At 52.2% G+C, this 18745-nt stretch overlaps 1 protein-coding gene across 1 annotated transcript in view; it reads right to left on the bottom strand.

Annotated features, from left to right (window-relative positions):
• Nucleotides 1–18745, bottom strand: part of LOC138165418 (ERI1 exoribonuclease 3-like) — a 367493-nt gene that overhangs the window by 69466 nt on the left and 279282 nt on the right. Inside the window, 1 exon segment of the mRNA XM_069093754.1 lies at nucleotides 18337–18409. Within this exon segment, the coding sequence (XP_068949855.1) occupies nucleotides 18337–18409 (73 nt within the window).

Here is an 18745-nt window from a genome sequence, read left to right as displayed (position 1 = left end):
GAGGCAGCTCCCCGAGGCCCTGAGCTCCCGGTGACAATGCCGAGAAGTTGTGAGTTTGGTCATAACGTGTAAAAAGCCCCTGAAAAGCCCCATCATTTAGTGTTGGGTGCCAGCGCTCAGCAGAGCTAATAAATCTTGCATGAGCAGAGCGGATTCTAATTTTCTAATATGAAAAGGCATTTGGATTGAGAGAGAGAGGGGAAGATAAAAGTGATTGAATCTCCAATAGCCCAGGTTACTGACAAGAAACATCCTGATACGGACCCCCAAGAAGAATTGCTGTGGGCCTATAGCCCCTCCGCCCTCCTTTTTCTGCATGATCCATCTTTGGCTCTTCTATTGACAGGACGTGGCTTTAAACACAGTTACACAAGTTATCATTTCTGCCTTTTGATCAATCTGAATTTTCAGGACAATTACCCTCTTAATCAATGATTGCTATCAGCAGCCCCGGCAGGGACGGATTCCGCAGCGAGGTAATCATGCCGCCAGGCCCGGACGGCGCGTGCATAGGCAATGAGGCTCTGGGAAGGGGCTCCCCTCCTCACCGCCCCCACATCCTGGGGACCTGCTGCCAGCTGGGCTGGAGAGTGTGAAGGCCATTTCAAGGAGTCCCACGCCCGGCCCGGGAAATCCGTCCCGGCCCTGCCAAGAGATGTGGGGAGGACAAGCTGGCCAGCCAGCCGGGCCCAGTCTCCGGGTCTGGCCAGCTTCTGAGTCAAGCCGGGCAACCCTTCCAGACCCACCTGATTAGGGAGCAGGCCAATTAAGGCTACAGATTTACTACCCAGCAGCCTGATGCATCTCCACATTTCTTCCTGCCATCATTCCAAGCTCCTAATGAGCCTAATAAAGCCCGTTTCCAATTAGGGGCCCAAACTATTAGGGTGAATAAGTGCAGAGGATGGAGAAATATTGGTTTTGCAAACCTCTAAAATGTGCTTGGTTTGGGAAATTCTTTTTCTTAAAGGATCCCAGTTCTGAAGTGTCACCACAGGGCCTTGGCATCTCCACTGACAGCCATGCTCAAGACTTTTCAGTACCCATTTAAGACCTGGATGGCCTGGTCTGGCTGGCAGATCACTATGCCAGGGGCCCAGAGACTCCCTTCTCCGCCTCCAAAATTCCAGGCACACCCCATGGAGAAGCAGGCCACTCCCCAAAGATACCTGCCCCCCCCCCATGAGGATCCCACCAAGGATCACCCTTTATATTTGACCTTTAACCAGCCATTGGCAGACCTTGGGCGAGGGGACAGACATGGTAGCACCCTGCTCTCCTGTACCACCAAGCTCCCAATCAAGGTACTCTTCCCATATAAAACTCAGCTGCCACCTATTTCCCACACAACATCCTGGCTCCCTCCCCAATGAGGCAGACCCTTTCTGAGCTTATGTTAGCCCTGATAATGTAGCAGACAACTGTGATTCTCCCCTGCCCAAAGGGAAGAGGCATTCATGACTTCACATCCTAGCGGTCCCTAGGGAGGGAGAGGGTTACGTACACAGCAGCCCAGCTGTGTATAATGAACATATAGGACCCCCAACCAGAGACCCTTAAAGATATGGTACTGAGCACCTTCTCCACCCTATCCCCATCCCCAAATCCCCAGGTTCTTGAAGAGACCCAATCTCTCTTTTGCAGTCCCGGGAATGGGCCAGCCTCCTCAGTCAGGGACTATGCCCATGTTCTCTGATTCTCTCCCCCTCCAGATTCCTTTCCCCCTCGTTTCCCAAAGGAGCCCTAGGATCCTGCCACCAGGAGTCTGTGGTTTGGGTGGAAACTGTAGGAAAGACAAAGCTGAAGCGGCCGGTCACTGTGAGGCCACTGGCCTAATAGACACAGATTGGGCCTGGAGGGGCCCAGCCTGGGCATTGATTAATCAATGACTGGACGTGCCCCTGAAACACTCAGCAATCACACAAGATGAACACATTTCTCTTGGGGCTTGTGGCAGCCATGACAAACAGAGAGAGCCCACCCAGCCTCTGCAGGGGCCTAGAGCCATAGTGCTGAAAGGCAGGACAAAAAGAAGAAGCAAACAGAAGCCCCCCGAGGACAGGAACCCCAGAATGGCACCCAGAACCTCTAGGCATCAGCAGGAACTCAACAACTGGCTGAACTGAACTGATCTTGACAGGAGGCAGAAGCTGGAGCCTTCTCCAATGCCCACGTGCTGCCCAACCAAGCCTTTAGGGAGCTGCAGGTGGGGACAGGTCCCTGAGCCATGCCTCGGCCCATGAAACACGACCAGCTTCTTTATCCTACCCTAGAATATCCCAGTGGATGCTCCCAGGCTCAGGGATGGTCAAGGTCCTTCATCTTTGCCCACTGTGACCCTTCCAAGGGTCCCACCCTCCAAACCAGCCTAGCCCAGCCCCATGCTTCCCACAGGGCTCTCAGAGGCCAGGCTTGTCTCTTTCCCTTAGAGCTATAAAAATAAGATAAAATACCAGCCCTCACTATACACAGGAGGAATTCTTTAGACAGATAATGGGCATTTTATATCCTTTTATGACACTCCCCATCGGCAGCTGGCGTAATTACACTACAATGAAGGCATAATATGCACATTGCATAACGAAGTCACACCAGGCCCCCTCCTCCCCCACCTGCACTGAGCTGGTACCCGACTGCAGTCATTAGGCAAAGCAAACACCAGCCCCCAGGGGACCTGTGCCAGGCCCCCCAGGCTCTGCACACGGCAGACATTCAACACCGTTTGTGGGAGAGAAACTGAGACAGATGCCCCTTGGAAGGGGCCTGGCACAGAGTTCTGGCCAGCCCTCCCCTTGGGGACAGTGAGGCACATGCCCCACAAGGAGTATTCATGTTATTTCCCTCTGACCTTCTGCCATGCCAAGAGACACTGGAGGGCTTTGGGCAGAGGCTGGGGGAATACCTGCTGTGGGCATGGTGGAGAAAAAGCAGGATGGATGATGGAGAGGTCTCTTTCTCCAAGCATACATCGCACACAGCCAGGGTTTAAGTGCCCTGTAAATTTGGACTCATTATACAGCCTAAATAAAGGGTGACAAATCCTCAGATTCTTTTTTCCTCTTTAAGAAAGAGTACATTCACTTCTGGGGGAAAAAAAAACCCATCAGTCTCTTATCTCTGCCATGTCATACACCCTCATCTTAACACCTCAGAGTCTGGAGGCAGCCAGCCTTATCCAGGGCAGTGCCAACTATGCTGCCCAACCAAATGACCCAGGCACCAGGCAGATCAACCAAGCTCTGCCACTAAGTCTGGGGTGGTGTGGCCTTGCATGCCTCCTCTTCCCTCTGGGCCTTAGCACCTCCACCTGTAATGTAACTGGGTTATCCCTATGGGCTCTTGCAGCAGCTGGGTCTGAGGCAGGCAGAACCTGGCCAGGCTGGCAGGACAGCCCTGTGTGAGCACAAGGGTCCTGGCCAAGGAGAGGAGGAAAAGCTAAGCCACCTGGCAGAGAGGCAGACATGTGCCTGGCCCATCCACCCCCTGCCTGGGTGCCTCTCCAGGGACTAGGCCTGTCAGACACAGAAAAGCGAGGGAACAGAAACTCTGGAGCCCCATCAGCCGGCTAATGAACAGGGATCCTGAGCAGCAGCCCTGTCTCTGGCTAATTCTGCAAGATTCCAATTAGAGTGTAAAGGAGGCAAAGGTTAGCCTTCCCAGGGCCCCCACCTCCAGGCTCCCCCCACACTAATGAAGCCTGATGCCAGTATTCCATGGGTATCACCCTATACCTCAAGTTGACATGAAGTCAACCTCCCCCTCCAGACAGGGCAGGGAGCTCAGGAAGGAAAGAAATGGGCATTTATTAAGCACCTACTGTGTGTGAGGCACCAGGGACAGAGGGGTTATTATTATACCTGTTTTAAAATTGAGGAAACAAAGGCTGACAGAGGTTGAGTGACTTGCCCAGGGTCACCCAACTGGGGAGTGTCTGGGGTAGGATTTGAACTCGGGCCTGAGGCTCCAGCCACTGTACTACAAGTTGCCTCCCAGGTACAGCTCCTGGTGGGGAAGACCACCTGGGCCTCACTCATCCCACAGGCAGAGCCAGGCCAGGGGGAATGATGACCCATTGCTGGGGGGGGATACGCATTTCTAGTGCACCTACTACGTGCCAGGTGCCAGGCTAAGCGCTTTGACAAATATGATCTCGTATCCTGGGGGGGTTGGTGCTCTCATTATCCCTATTTTACAGATAAGAAAAGAGCCAAACAGAGGCGAGGTCACTTGCCCAGGTCACGCAGCTAGGAGGTGTCTGAGGCCACACTTGAACGCGGATCGTCCTGACTGGGCTAGACACTGCACACCGTGATGGCCCTGGCAGCTCTCAGGTACACAAAAGCACTTGGGGGGGTCACCCCGGAGTAAAGAGAGGGGTTTAATGTGCGGAGAGCAGCAGGGACAGCTGGGCGCCACCGTGAGAGAGCCAGATGGTGAAGGGCTTGGGACACCCGGAGGAGCCATTCAGATTCTGGTCCTCAAGGATTCTTAGACAGGGGTGATGTGGTCAGACCTGGCGGCTGAGCAGAGGACGGCCAACCCCCAGCAGCCACTATGAGAGTCTGGGGGTGACGTGATGGGGGTGTGATGCAAGAGAGATGTCGCCAAGGCACAGGCACAGGACACGGGAACCTCCTGGATGGTGAGGGATGAGAGTGAGGAAGCAAAGAACAGGCCAAGGCTGCTAGCCAGGGCAGCTGGAGGGCAGCGTTCAGCCTTCCTCATTGTGACACTGGCCTCCAGGCTGTGCCTTTGCCTGGGCTGTTCCCCATACCGGCAATGCTCTCCTTCCTCATCTCCACCTCCTGGATTCCCGGGAGTCTCAGCCAACATCCCACACCCTCCCAGCCACCTTTCCCAGGCCTCTCTAGAGACTCCCTGTCTTTTATTCTGGGTAGAGTTTGCAGGCTCTCTCCCCCATTAGCCTGGCATGGACCTTCTTTGTATTACCAGAGTTCAGCCCAATGCTGGGCACACAGCAGACACTTCATAAATGCTTGTCAGTTTGACCCAACTGCCCTTGACCTGAAGGCCACAATGGCCCATCCCAGGTTGTCCAAGGAGAGGCAGGCAGTAAAATGGAAAGGCCACTGGCCATTGAGCTCAAGGCCTGGTCCTGGCATTTATCAGTTATGGGAGGCTGGGGGAAGTCAGTGCAGCACTCTGAGGTCCAGTGTCCTCGTCTGTAAACTAGAGACAAAGATACATGTCCCACACAGTGCTGGAGGAAAGTGAGTCCTAATTGCACATGTGAGGCGAGGCAGCCAGGAGAGGGTCCTGGCCAGGGGCCGAGACTGGAAGCAGCCGACTTCTTCGGCCTTCCTTCCTGGCCTCTGAGTGGTCAGGGAGGCCCCAGGTCCATGGGATCAGTCCCTCCCCCCTTTCTTTTCTACCTGGCCCTTTTAAGGCTGCAGAGGTACTGTAGGTCAGAAAAGGATGGCAATTCACATTCACCAATCAATAATCTTCTGGATGTGCAGGGAGGCCCGGTCCTGCCCATTCCCCTATCAAATTTAAGATCCTGGCCAGCAGCAAGGGGAGGAGCAATGTTAAAAAAAAAAGGTTGGTCCCCTCCACCTCCACCCCATAGCCCCAGCTGGAAAGAGTCCGTCATGCCCAGACCACAGGCTGCCACGGCACCTGGCTTAGGTGGCACTGGAAGGACCCAATAGCTTCTCTTTCAGGGGAGAGTCAAGGGCTCTGGGGTGCCTGGGAGACAGCTGACCTCTGGGGGCTGGGGGTAGTGTCAGGGAATGGGACTGAACACATAACTCTGGGTGCTCAGGCATTAGAACCTACCAAGCTAAAGGTGTCCAATAGAGGGTTCCACTTTTGGTAAGGTGTGCCTAGCATCTTGATCAGGTGCCTGGAAGAACAGGCAGCAAGACCTGAATTCAAATCCAGCCTCAGATACTTAGTAGCTGTGTTTGACCCTGGGCAAGTCACTTATCCCTGTTTGTGGCAGTTTCCTCACCTGTAAAATGAACTGGAGAAGGAAATGGCAAACCACTGTATCCTTGCCAAGAAAACCCTAAACAGGGCCACAGAGTCAGACACACCTGAACAAGAAGCCAGAGCACATGAGTTTGTCACAAGCTCTGTGTGACCTTGTGTCCTTTCACCTCTCTGGGCCACTTATAAAATGAGAGGCCCCCTCCAGCGCTAAATGGCCATGAATGTCCTCTGCAGAGGTCACAGGGGGACCACACATTGGAGTGACCAGAGAAGGGAGCCAGCATGTCAGGAAGCCTGGGAGCTGCGTGGGGCAGGGAGAGGATGGAAGGGGCACAAGCCCACTGCCAGGCATTCAAGGGAGGTCACGGCAAAAAGGAACGTGATTCATTCTGCTCTCCCCTGCACAGAGCATCCCGCCCTGAGGGTCATCCAACCTCTACTGGACCCTCATGGGCTCCTACATTTCAATCTGGAAGGGACCAAGGGTCTCTAATGCCTGTCCATTTAGGAACCTGAAGTTGGGAGAGGTTAAATGACTGGTCCAGGGTCACACAACCGGCAAGTATCAGAAGTGAGATTGGACCTCAGGCCATCCTGACACTATGGGCCACTGCTTCTGGGGGGGAGGGCACCAAAGGCCAACTGGGGAGCCCTTCCAGTCCTTATATTGAATAATCTGATCTCCCCAATGTTTAATTCTAGTGCCTTCTCTTATAATTACTTCCTATTTATCCTGTATATAGCTTATCTGCATATATTTCTACATGAATTTATTTTCTCCTCCATCTGAATGTAAACTCATTACAAGTAGGGATCATTTCAGTGTGGCTGTATCATGGAGTACAGCAAGGGGCAAAGTGTCCAAAGAGACTGGAAAGTTAGGCTGAGGCTGGGGTGTGAAGAGAGAAGTCATCTTCCATCCTAGAGGCAAGAGGGAGCAGCCGGAGTTGATTGAGCAGGGAATGACAATGTTGGATTGCATGTTTGTCCGCTGAGTGATTCCGAGAGAGAGAAGCCCAGAGCTGCTCAGAGTACTGTACGATTTCCCAAAGGCCACCCAGCCCACTCTCTTCCTCCTGTCCAACTCTGGGCTGCCCATCCAGCTTGGACAAGAGGTATTCTTCCTCTCCCTGGCTATTTCTGTGTGCACGGCTGGGTCAAACTCCTCTGAGTGACCCCAGACCACTTCGAGGAGACTCTGCAACCCTGAGCTGAGTCTCCACAGCTCATTGACGACTTATTGGTGGTCTAAAAAACAGTGGGTGGTGTTTGGGCAGCCTTGTCCTCTTCTCCAGTCCTCCTTCCACCCCCCATTCTCACTCCAAGATCAGCCCTTTTCCCCTCTACACCACCATGGCTGTGCCATCGTGTTCTTATAGCCCCCCAACTGGGATTACTCTGAAGAGGGAAACAGGCATCAGAGAGGAATTCCCAGCCTTTCTTGGGGCTTCCTAAGCACAGCACAGGTGCTAGCTCCTACCCAAGGCCTTTTCCCAGCCACCCAGCAACTGGGTCCCACTCTTCCTTCAATTTGTGCATGTTTGTCAATTCTTTGTATTGACTTTCTGGCTACAAATTGTATCCTCTCGGTAGAATGTTAGCCCACTGAGGGCAGGGAGTGTTGCCTTCTGTCTCTGAATCCATAGCACTTAATGTTTGCTGAAATGAATTAAATTCATATGCTCTATATTCCAGGTCAACTGGCTGACTTGCTGTTGGTCCCCAGATTGAATATTCCATCTCCCATCTCCGTGCCTTTGCACGGGCTGTCCCCTATGTCAGGATACACAACCTTGTTCCCTTTTCTCAGAGACTGTCAAGCAGGCTGGAGGATCACTGGAGGGCTTAGTATGCTAGTGAAGCGATTTTATTTTGTTTGACTGGAGGGTCAGGTCAGATGGCTGCTGAGGTCCCTTCCAACTCTTCTGCCTCTTACAATCCCAAGCTCCATTCAAGGTTCAGCTCCCATACCACATCCTATGAGAAGGCTGTTCTAATCCTCCTTGGTGATCATGATGTCCTTCCTCAAATGACCATTTGTCTGCTAATGTGCTAACTATTACAGAAAATGGTAAGCTCCCTAAGGGACTATTTGCTGTTTTGACTTTTGTCCTCAGTACCTCATAAAGTACATGGCATATAGTAGATGTTTAATAAAGCCTGTAAGATGGGGTCTTGCCACCATGCATCAGCGCTACAGCAGCGGAAGGAGACCCCTCACAGGACTGAGTTATTATGGCAAAAGACTTCATCAGCCTCTCCAGAGGAAGACAGACTGGTGCTCAGATAGTATTTACGGGCTGTTTGTAAGGATGTCCTTGAACCCTTTTCAGCATGACTGGCAGGGCTTACACCATGCCAGTATAGCCTTGGAAAACCCAGAGTCACCTCCATGCTAGGGTAAAAACATTTGAGTGTAGGTATGCAAGGATAAAGTAAGATAGCATTCCTGCTCTTAAGGAGTTTATGATCTAGTGGGGGTGGGAGAGGCTGTAAAGAAATGTATATACAAATAGCTCTAATATATATTAGTATGTAGCCCACTCCCCACCTGATCTTCACTTGAATTGGTAGGTTGATTTACTAACAGACAGCTAGATTTCTTCTCCCTTCAAGGTTCTAGGGGTCCTCTAAGGAGGTAAAATTTCAAGTTCTGTTGATCCTGAGCCCCCACTGGTGGGTTCCCCATTGATTATCAGTAAGAATTAATGAACTTTTAAAAAAGGTATTTACTAAGCAGGTATAGCAAAGGGAGCTGATACAGAAGCAATCCCCAAACCAGAGGCCCACTTACTACACTCACAAAATCCATTGGGGAAACCGAGCTCTAAAGAATATATGTGGTCAAAGTGAAACTGGTTACTGGAAGTGATTTTCTCCTGCCATGGAGGCCTCGTGTAGCCCTCTTTCCTGGGCTCTGAGGGTTAATGAACTTGTGGAACCCTGAAGCTGCTTTTCTTTGATGTGTCTAGACTGTCCTCAGTGTGTCTCTTAGGTTCATATACTTCTGGCTCCAGTGTCTACTTCTCATTTCAGATCTTATGACCTTTCAAAGATCACAAGGTCATCTGTTGGTTAATGGAGGGGAAAGAGAAACTTGACTCTCTCTCACCAAGGGCAATTGCTTCTTAGGAGTTCTTTACCACTGGACTCAACCATTACCACTCATTTCATGATTCCAGACTGGCTTACAGTGTATAAGCCCAGAAGTCAGTCTGATTTTTTGAGTCAGTCACAAATTATTTCTTCTTGGTATATCTTTATCCAATGTTCCAAAGCACTTCACTCCTTAGAGCACCTAGTTTGTACTTTTGAATGATTGATTCTGAACCTTCTATGTTTACACTAATTGGGGAAGGGGTAGTACAGAGACATTGTTCAAGGTGGATAAAATGAGAACCACTATGGAGGGATGGAAGACCTGCTCAACTCTCACTTTGCCTTTGTTTTCTCTGTTCTACTTTTGCAGTTTTGGAACCACGAAGCCAGATCAAATCAATGCTACCACTGTTCATGGATAGGTGTGTCGACCTATTCCCCTGCGGTCCCACTCCACTCCCCTATGCGGGTATTGTATCTCAGGTATGGGATGCCTATGCTTTAGGTTTTGTAAACCTAGTGATTTTGTAAACCTAGACTGGCACATGGGAAGCATTTACATTTTTTTCTGTCATTCATTCATTTTTTGGACTGGAAAAAAAAAAAACAGAATAAAATGGCTACACACATAATATAATGAACTGGAAGTGTTTCCCAGATATACAGAAGCCTATTTTGACAATGTGCAGGGTGAACTACAGATTCTAATACAAGGAGGCAAATTTGGTACCATAGCTATCCCTAACACCTGGTGAGAAAGAGTGGCAGAGAAGTACAGTTTATTAAGAAGATACAATAGAATAAAGAAATCCAGGAAGCAGAGCGGGGAAAGCATGGCAGGAGAACTTTGGGTGACAAGGAATCTCATTAGTGGGGTCTGCAACAGATTGATGAGGCAGATGAAAAGTTCAGGAAAGAGATCACAAGCCTGGCATGACACAATAGGGGTGTGAGTGTGTGTGTGTATGTGTGTGTGAGAGAGAGACAGAGAGGAGAGAGACAGAGAGATAGAGAAGGGGAGAGAGAGAGGAGAAAGATAGGAGAGGGAGAGAGGAGAGAGACAGAGACAGAGAGAGGAATCCATTATCCAACATTTTAATCCCAGCCCCTCTTAATTCTAGTACCTTCCCTCTAATTATTTTCTATTTATCCTGTCTATAAGCTTGTCTGTCCACATTTGTTTGTTTGCTGGCTCCCCCATTAGACTGTGCGCTCCTTGAGGGCAAGGACAATCTTTTACCTCTTTCTGTATCCCCAGCACTTAGCACAGTGCCTGGCATACAGTAGATGCTTAACAGATGTTACATCTGTTAGAGCTCTTTGCCCCAAATAGCATAGCTAACAATTACTTAACATGCCTTAATGGTGATTTCACCCTTCAAAAGGCAGAGGAATCAGTCGATCTCCAAGTATTTATTAAGTACCTGAGATGTGTTGAGCACAAGGTTAAACATGAGGGAAATTTTTGTTCTGGAAATGTGAGCCTTTTGAGAGCAGGGACTATGTTTTTACTTTCTTTGTATCCCAGCACTTAGCACAATATAAATAAACACTTCATAAATGCTTGTTGTCTGACCCCCTCCCCAAATATTCAGGATCTGAACCTCACACACAAGGTGGAAATTACTGGAATCTTTGGGGGGAAGGGTCTCCGTGTTAGAATTGGTGATAAAAGGACGGGATGCTGGAGAGAATGTGACATGTATACTAGATCTGGGAAGGGGAAATGTCAAAAGATTCCAGAGAAAAGTAAGCAAGATGCCTTGGAAAGTCAGTCCCAGCTGAACAGAACCTCCTGAGGATGAAATTCCGAAGACATAAAGAGGAGTCATCCTGACAAGAAAGGAAAAGTGGACAGCTGGGAGTGAAGCCCAGAGCATCCATTCCATCCAGGCCATGGGATCAGGAGAAGGTAATAGAAGGTACGACAGCCAAGTGCCAACTTGTCAGGAGGCTGGGGGCTGAAGCTCTGACTGAGCCGGGGCTAGTGGGGCCTCATCCAAGGACCACAAAGAGCTTCTTGTCTGGTGTTACTGAGCAAACAAAAAAGGCCACCAGAGGCACTGGTCCCCAGCTTAGCCTGCTTCCTTCCCTTATTGCTGGAGGGGATTTGGATGGGTTTATTAAACTGGACAAACGTTCACAGGATCCTCGACTTTGCCCTGAAAAGAGGACTCAAGAGACCACCGAGTCCAAACTTAAGGGAACCCCTCTGAGAGCAGCCCCAGGAGGGGGACATTAAGCTTCTGGGTGGAGACCTCCAATGAGGGGAGGCTCACTGCCTCTCAGGCACCCATCCCACCTTGGGACAGTTCTTGGTGCTGGGAAGCTCTTCCTACCCTACACCAAGCCCCAGTCTGGATGAAGATTCAGAAAAGGAAACTGAGAAGTGGTCAGAGATGTAGGAGGAGAATGCAGAGGCAGGCTACTGTCACAAAAACTCAGAGAGAAGAGAGGGAGGGACAGCCTCCATGGCTACAGAGAGGGTCAGAAGGAGGCATAAGAAAAGGCCATTAGCCTGGTGAGTGAAGAGATCCTCTGTAACTTCGAAGAGAGTGGTTTTGGGGGAATGATGAGGCCAGAAGGCCCAGCAAAGCCGGTGGAGAAACTCCTCCTCCATACCAAGTCTTCTCTTTTCCAGTCTGAACATGCCCAGCACCCTGGGCCACATGTGGCCTGGGCAGGGGCTGAGGAGGGTGGGGCACCCTGCCCTCTCAGGCTCCGGTCTCCATTAATGGAGTCCAAGACTGCATCAGCTTCCTCTAACACCACAGGACGCTGCTAAGAGCAAACCTAGGCTCCCCTGAAGTCTCCCCAGATCTTTCTGACCCTATGCCTATGTGCCTTGATATTGGATCTGGAGTCAGGAGGAGTTGGGCTCAAATTCTGTCTCAGTTAGTAAACTGTATGACCCTGGGAAAGTCACAAGATCTGTGAGCCTCAGCATCTTCATCTGTAAATGGGGACAACAGCACCCACCTCACAGTCTTATTTAATGTACATAAAGTGCTCTGCAAACCTTACAATGCTAAACAAAGGTGAGCTGATCTTTTGGACCCAAATATAAGACTTTACATTTGTTTCTACTGTATTCTACCTTATTAGATTCGGTCAAACATTCTAGGCTGTTGTGGCTGAACTCCTCCTGACCTGAGAGGCAGGATCTCTGCCCATTCCCTAGCCTGGGCACAAGGACCAGACTCTGGTTCAGTGGTGGGGCTGGGACTCTGGGTGGCACTCCCCTTCCCAAATGGAAGTGCCTGAAGGCCACATACTAGGTCAACCTTCAGCTTACCCTCTCCACCAATCATTTCCCATGTTTGCCAAATAGTTCTGTTCCCTGAAGTCTGTTTTATTTGATCAATGTTCCTTTAAGTAACAGCAAAATCCTTTAGGACAATCCAGCCTGTGTCCAGTGGCTCTCATTCCAACAGGTTCCCAGGAGGGAAGATAGATGCCAGAGGAAGAAGGGCTGACCAGAGAAGATGGCATACAGAGTTGGGAAAGGGATCAAGGTGAATTCTTCCTGGTCCCTGAGGGGCTGAAAGCCTATGCCTCCCCAACAGAGGAGCTACCATGGGGCCCTGGGTCAGTCTTCCACAGAGGATTTATGGGAGGCCAGAGGGGGTGGGCCGGGGCAGGGTGGGCACAACCACAATGAAATGGAGCAGTGACTGGAGGGGACAGAACAGTGCACCCTGGCTCTCCTGGACACACATCAGGGACCCCTGGGAACCTCCTGCTCTCAGATTCCCGGAGGCTGGGGGTTGGAACAGCTCTCAGAGGCACAGAGTCCAACCCAGAGCCAAGAAAGCCGCCTCTCGTCCCAGGCCTGCTCCCAGGCCTTCAGTGCAGGCTGTTCCTTCTGCTCCGGGAAGGCTTGGATCTTCAGGCACTTTCTGATGCAGCCCCACCTGGCACGTCTGCAGCTTCTCCCATGTTTCTGGTTCTGCCCTCTGGAGCCAAGAAGTATCAGGCTCATGTTTCTTCCATGTCACAGCCTCACTAATCACTACATCTTCTCTTCTCCAGCCGGGATGGCCTCACAGGGAATGGTGGTTAGGCCCTTTCCCAATCTAATGCTCTCTGGCTCCCAACAGGCCACCAGCCCCTTTGTCCTAGATTGTATCATGACCCCAGTAAAAAAAACCCTATCATCTCCAAGATAAAATACAATCGCTCAGCTGGGCATTTAAAGTCCTTCATGATCTGGCTGACCTTTCCAGACTTATTTCACGTGACTTCTCCTTCAGGCACTCAATATTTCAGCCAAATTCGATATCCCCCAAACTAGGTCTCCCATCTCCCACCTCCGTGCCCTTGCACAGACTGCTCCCTGCACCCCGAATGTACCCCTGCTTCTTAGAATCCTTCCCTTTCCATCAGGCTCAGCTCAGATGATCTGGCCTCGCCTCAGAGGACTCTCCTGTGGTGGCTGTCAGGCTGCACGGTGGGCACTCTGATGACACAGACAGGGCAAGGCAGGCAATGCCTTTAGTACTCACCCTTATGCCCCTCCTATTGGGGTGCGGCCCCTTCCTTCCTCTTGCCTCTTCCTGCTGCCTGTGATCCAGGGGCTCCTCTGCTGGCCCTGACAGTAAGGTATTTCTGTCCCACAGATTATAACTCACTCTGGGCTATTATTCAACTCCCCAGCCCTGGCCCTGCTGCATTCAGTCCAAACATAATATCCTTCATGCATATATTATCTGTCTCCCTATTATCTGGAATCATTTCGGAATTAAATTTCAGCCCTGCAATATTGGCTCCAAGAGCGGCTCGCTTTATGGGCTAGTCAAAGGTTAGAATACCAATCAAAATAACACTGCCGATGCAGCGAGACATTTTAATATTCCAAAACCCGGTAATTGTAAAAGGACATAATATTTTTTCCCTGATTACCCCAAAGGCAACACATGTTAACAAGGCGAGGGAAGGAGTGAAAGAGATTGCAGAGTTCAGACAGCTGTTCGACGACGACATATTTAAAGGAGAAGAAGCGTAGAGGCTCCTGGCCAGGGCAGGCCAGCGGTCCCCAGCTCTGCTCTGGGAGGACAAAGCCTGAGGACTCTGCAGCAGAGCCGGGCCTCAACTCTGCACCCAGCCCAGCTGGGGCCTCTCCCTGGGGCTCAGGCCTGGCTCACGGCAGCTGCTCCACAAAGGGGAACAGAAGGGACGGCCCGGGGATGCCTCATCCTTGGCTGGCCATCCCAAGCAGGTGCTGAGGCTCAAAGGCCTCTGGGGCCAAGGAGAGGGAGATAAAGACCCAACACCTTGGGGAAGAGCACACAGGGCTCTGGGTATGGAATCAGCGAATCAGAAGTTCTGGGTTCAAATTTCACCTAGGCCACGGTGGCACCTGTGTGTCCTCCTGGGTAAGATGAGTCAGCTGGGCTAGGTGCCCACTGGGGTCCCCTAGGATTCTAAGACCTAGACACTTGGCTTCCCCTTCTCTGCAGGCCCCCCTCTTCTCACTCAAGTTCCCAAACCCTGAGCGTGCTGGGATTTTAACTCTACAGGGGGTGCTTCTCTGGAAGGGCCGGGGGGGGCCTCTTGGGTCACTACCCTCTAAGGCTTGGGGTCTTCTCTGTGACATGCTGTGTGTTACAAAGCAGGTTTCAGCTGCTCCCATTTCTAAACCACCAGGTGGCGCACCGGGCAGACCACTAGCCTCAGCAAGGCCCGAGTTTGAATCCTGCTCCAGATGCTTTGCTGGGCTGGAGGACTTGAGGCAAGTCTGTCCATTCCCCTCTCTCAGTCTCCGCTCCTTCATCTGTAAGATCAGCACAGTAACTGCACCCAGGGCTGCTGTGAGATCTCACCAGACAGTCTGTGGAGGGCTGGGCCAACCCAAAGCAGAAGACTATAGAAGCAGGACTCCTAACTCCCCAGCCCTGGGCTCCTGCCACCAGAACAACGGGCAGCGTAGCCCCTGGCTGGTTCCTGCCAGACCACCTGGACATCCCAGCAGGGTACTGGGTGCCGGGGCAGCGCCCACCTTCCCAGAAGAGCCTGCTGCCTCTGTGGCATTGGCCCAAGGCAAGGCAGAGCCCTGCTGGACCCTGGCCGGGGCTAGCCATGGTCAGAGTGACCAGACTGGCCTCGAGGGCCCAGAGGGCAGGGCCTGCATCACACCACAGTGACATGATTCACGATCACTCAGCGACATTACAAATGTCAGCAGGCATGACTAGCTCCAGCATGGGGGTGGAGAATGAAGGATCAGACATGAGACAACGGCATCCTTCACAACGTGTGAGCTCAGGGCTGCCAGGGGCCCTGCCACTCTGCAGTCTGTCTGCCCTTTGCTAAGTGCCCAAATACCCTCCCCTCCTTTCTCTTCCCAGGGTCTATGGCTCCCATCAAGTTAACTCCCATAGTCCCAGGGCTGGCAGATTCCACACCCCGCGCTCCTCGGTGCCTTCTTAGGTACCTGCCTAGATTCACACCGACAATCCGTCCTTCCACTCCTGGCAACCACGTCAAGCTGCCCATGGCACCTCCCATAGCAGAGGAGGCAGAACCATGATAAGGAGAAGCCTCTAGTATGGAAGGGAAGGAGGGGAGTCCTGCGCCTGAGCCTCTGCAGCCAGGGCTGATGGCAGGAGATGAGGCTGCCACTGTAAAGCACTGCTTCTGTCCCGCCCAAGCATCCTGTCTTCCTACCAGGTGCCCACTGGCACTCAGTGCCCTGATGTCCATCCACCTGAAAGCAGAATGAACTTTACAGGGCCATCATTCACGGTTGGTCAATGTGGCTGAGTGCCTGCTGGGCCTCCGGGGCTGCCCATCTGTCAAGGTCCCAGATTGACTCTGACAGCCCAGGATGCCTAGGCCCTCCCTCCTGGAAGCAGCCAGTCAGGGGTGCCACTTGCCTCCCCCATCTGAGAGCATCTTGGAGCAAACTCCAGTTGCCTCCCAGCCCCCACAAAAGCACACGAACCTCCTTCCTGAAGCAAAATCTGTGTCCTAAACACAAGTCTGACTTGGCCCACTCTGGGTCACAAAGCTTTAAACGGCTGGCTCCCCGGTGCCTCAACACTAGAAGTCTTCCTGGGCCACCCCCAGGCTCCCTTGCCAGGCTCCTTGGCCACATTCCCCAGCCAGTGGCCTCACTGTTCCCCACACACAGCTCCATGTCTACACTGGCCATTCCCCTCCCTCTCCACACCTCAGCCTCTGGGGATCCTGGTACTCTCCAGGTCTCAGCTCAGGCACCACCTTTCCTTGGAGGCGTGTCCTGATGCCCCTAGTTTCCATATTTGATGATGCATATGCCTCCCCCAACAGAGCAGCAGGCCCAGGCCCTTGAGGGTCTCTGTATCTCCACGCCCAACGTCCAGCTTGCGAGTCACTCAACTCATGGATTGCAAGGATCAGACCTTTTGTGGGCACTGCCAGCGCTCAAAGTATGTGTGTGTGTCTGTGTGTGTGTACACGTGTATATGTGTGTGTGAGCACGTGTGTATGTGTGTGAGCACACACGCATACCTCATTCCCTCTTGACCAGCCTAGGATGAGGAGCTGCCCTGCCCACCTGACCTTGCTCGCTGCTGCTCTCTGAGCCCCTCTCATTCCCTCCCCAGGCCTCAGCCACAGCCTTGCCACCCGTTCAAAGCGTTCAAAGCCCATTACTCTATAGGAAAGTCAATGGGTTCTCATCTCCTCCCCTGACTGATCGGACCACGTTCTATCTGACTGGCAGCTGCGGCCAGGGGAAGGCCCATTTCCTAACTGTCTCTCACAGGCTCTGCTGCCTCATCCCCTCCAAGCCCTGTACCTGCCTCTGGGACACTGGGCTCTGACAGGGAGCTTTTTATCTCATCTTGACCAGAAGCTGACCTCCAGGCTGCTCCCCACCATCTCCAAGCCCTTCCCCAATTCCCCTTTGTGGGTCATCTCCCCCCAGTATAAGCTCCCAAAGGGCAGGGAAAGGGAAAGGAAAGAGAGGGCTGGACTTGTATCCTCAGTGCTTAGTGCAATCCATCTGTCCATCTGTCTGTCTTATCTAGCTAGCTATGGAACACCAGGCCTGGAGTTAGGAAGACTTGAGTCCAAACCCAGCCTCAAACACTCACTAGCTGTATAACCCAGGGAAAGTCACTTACCCTCTGCCTGCTTCATTTTCCTCACCTATAAAATGGGGGTGATAACAGCCCTCCCTCCCAGGGTTGTTGTGAGGCTCAAACCAGGTAACATTTCCTGGCAAACCTTAAAGCCCTTTATACATGTGGGCACTATTACCCATCTAGCCATAGATCTGGAGTCAAAGGGCCTGGATTCAATTCCCAGCTCAACCACTTGTCCCTGTGTAACTATGGGCAAATCATTACCCAATGGTGAGCCTCAGTTTCCTTCTCTGTAAACCAGGGGCTTAACCTCAAATGAAGTCCATGGGCTCTGTCTGCACACCTCAGGCTCACTCATCTGAGCTCCCCACCCCCCCTCCAAGAGCCTCTTTCTGTCCATGCCAAGAGCCTGGCTCTGAGCAGCATGGCCTGAGATGTCTCCTGCCCACATGGGCTGTGACCTCACAGAGGGCAGGACTGAGCACAAACAGATGCCACCAAGAGAGGCCAGAAGCTAAAGGGTAGGGTGTGCTCTGGTTGCTGGCTGAGGAAGAGCTATGCTATGCCAGCCTGTATGCCAAGATGAACAGGCTGTCTTGCTGGGAAAACACTACTGAAGCCTGCTGGCACCAGGGCGGGGGGGGGGCAGCTGGGAGATCCTTCCCACCCTCACCTCTTCTACTAAGGGGACCCTGACAAGTCAAGCCCTACATGAATAGACACACTTGGGCAAGGGGAAAGGGCAATGGTGGTAGTGCCCACAGCGAGGGGGGAAGGAGGCAAGAACCCAAGATTCTGGCTCCCTGCCAGAGACGATCAGCTCAGAACCCTCTAGCAACCTCACCAATACCTTTCCACATGCTCAGCCCATGGCAAGGTGGGCCTGAAACCTTGAAGGGAAGCATGGCTCTTAAGTCCCCTGTGCCTAGAGGTTTGAGGGTGATTTCCTGAGGAGCATGCCCCTCCCAAACAAAGTCTGTTTCAGCCAGTCCAGGTTTCTCAGGGCCCACCAAGGCAGTGCCTGCCAGCAGCTCAGCTCCACTCCAATCCCCACACCGAGAAAGATTCAGGTGGCCACCAGAGCAGGGGGTGAGGAGGCAAAGAGAGGAAGAAAAGGAAAGAGCCAGGGAAAGGGAAGGAGAAAGGGAAGAGAGCCCATGCCACCCCACCAGCCCGAGGCCCTAAGCACACACAAGGAGACAAGCTCTGGTACCTTTTTCAGGTTGATCCACTGCTTGAAGTAATCAGCCACTGGCAACCCCAGGTACTGGCACTGCCCAGGCAGCCTGCAAGAGAACAGAGAGAACAGGTGAGAGGGGCCTTCTTCCAAGGTGGCAGGAAGGAAACTGAACACCAGGAGCACTGACTCTGGGAGCCCTTCTGACTCCTGAGTGAGCAGGGGGACGTGAGTGGGAGGCTCAAGGAGGAAGCTATTGCAAGGTTCCAAGGACAGACCTCAGAGTCCCACTGGAAAACTCGGGTCAGGTACTTGGGTCAGGCTAGGGGGAAGGCAAGGAGCCAATGCCTCGGAAGGGGGAGAAGATGGTGGCACTGTCCTCTACCCCTACTCTTGGGGTCCATCCACTCAAGCTTCAGCCTTCACCCTCTGAGGGCCCATGGAA

The sequence above is a fragment of the Petaurus breviceps genome, unplaced genomic scaffold (assembly GCF_028583685.1).
Source record: "Petaurus breviceps papuanus isolate PSGF00001 unplaced genomic scaffold, PetGlider_PUasm1.0 208, whole genome shotgun sequence".
Classification (NCBI taxonomy): domain Eukaryota; kingdom Metazoa; phylum Chordata; class Mammalia; order Diprotodontia; family Petauridae; genus Petaurus; species Petaurus breviceps.
The sequence above is the reverse complement of the archived record's forward strand: the minus strand, read 5'-3'. Positions and strand labels throughout refer to the sequence as shown.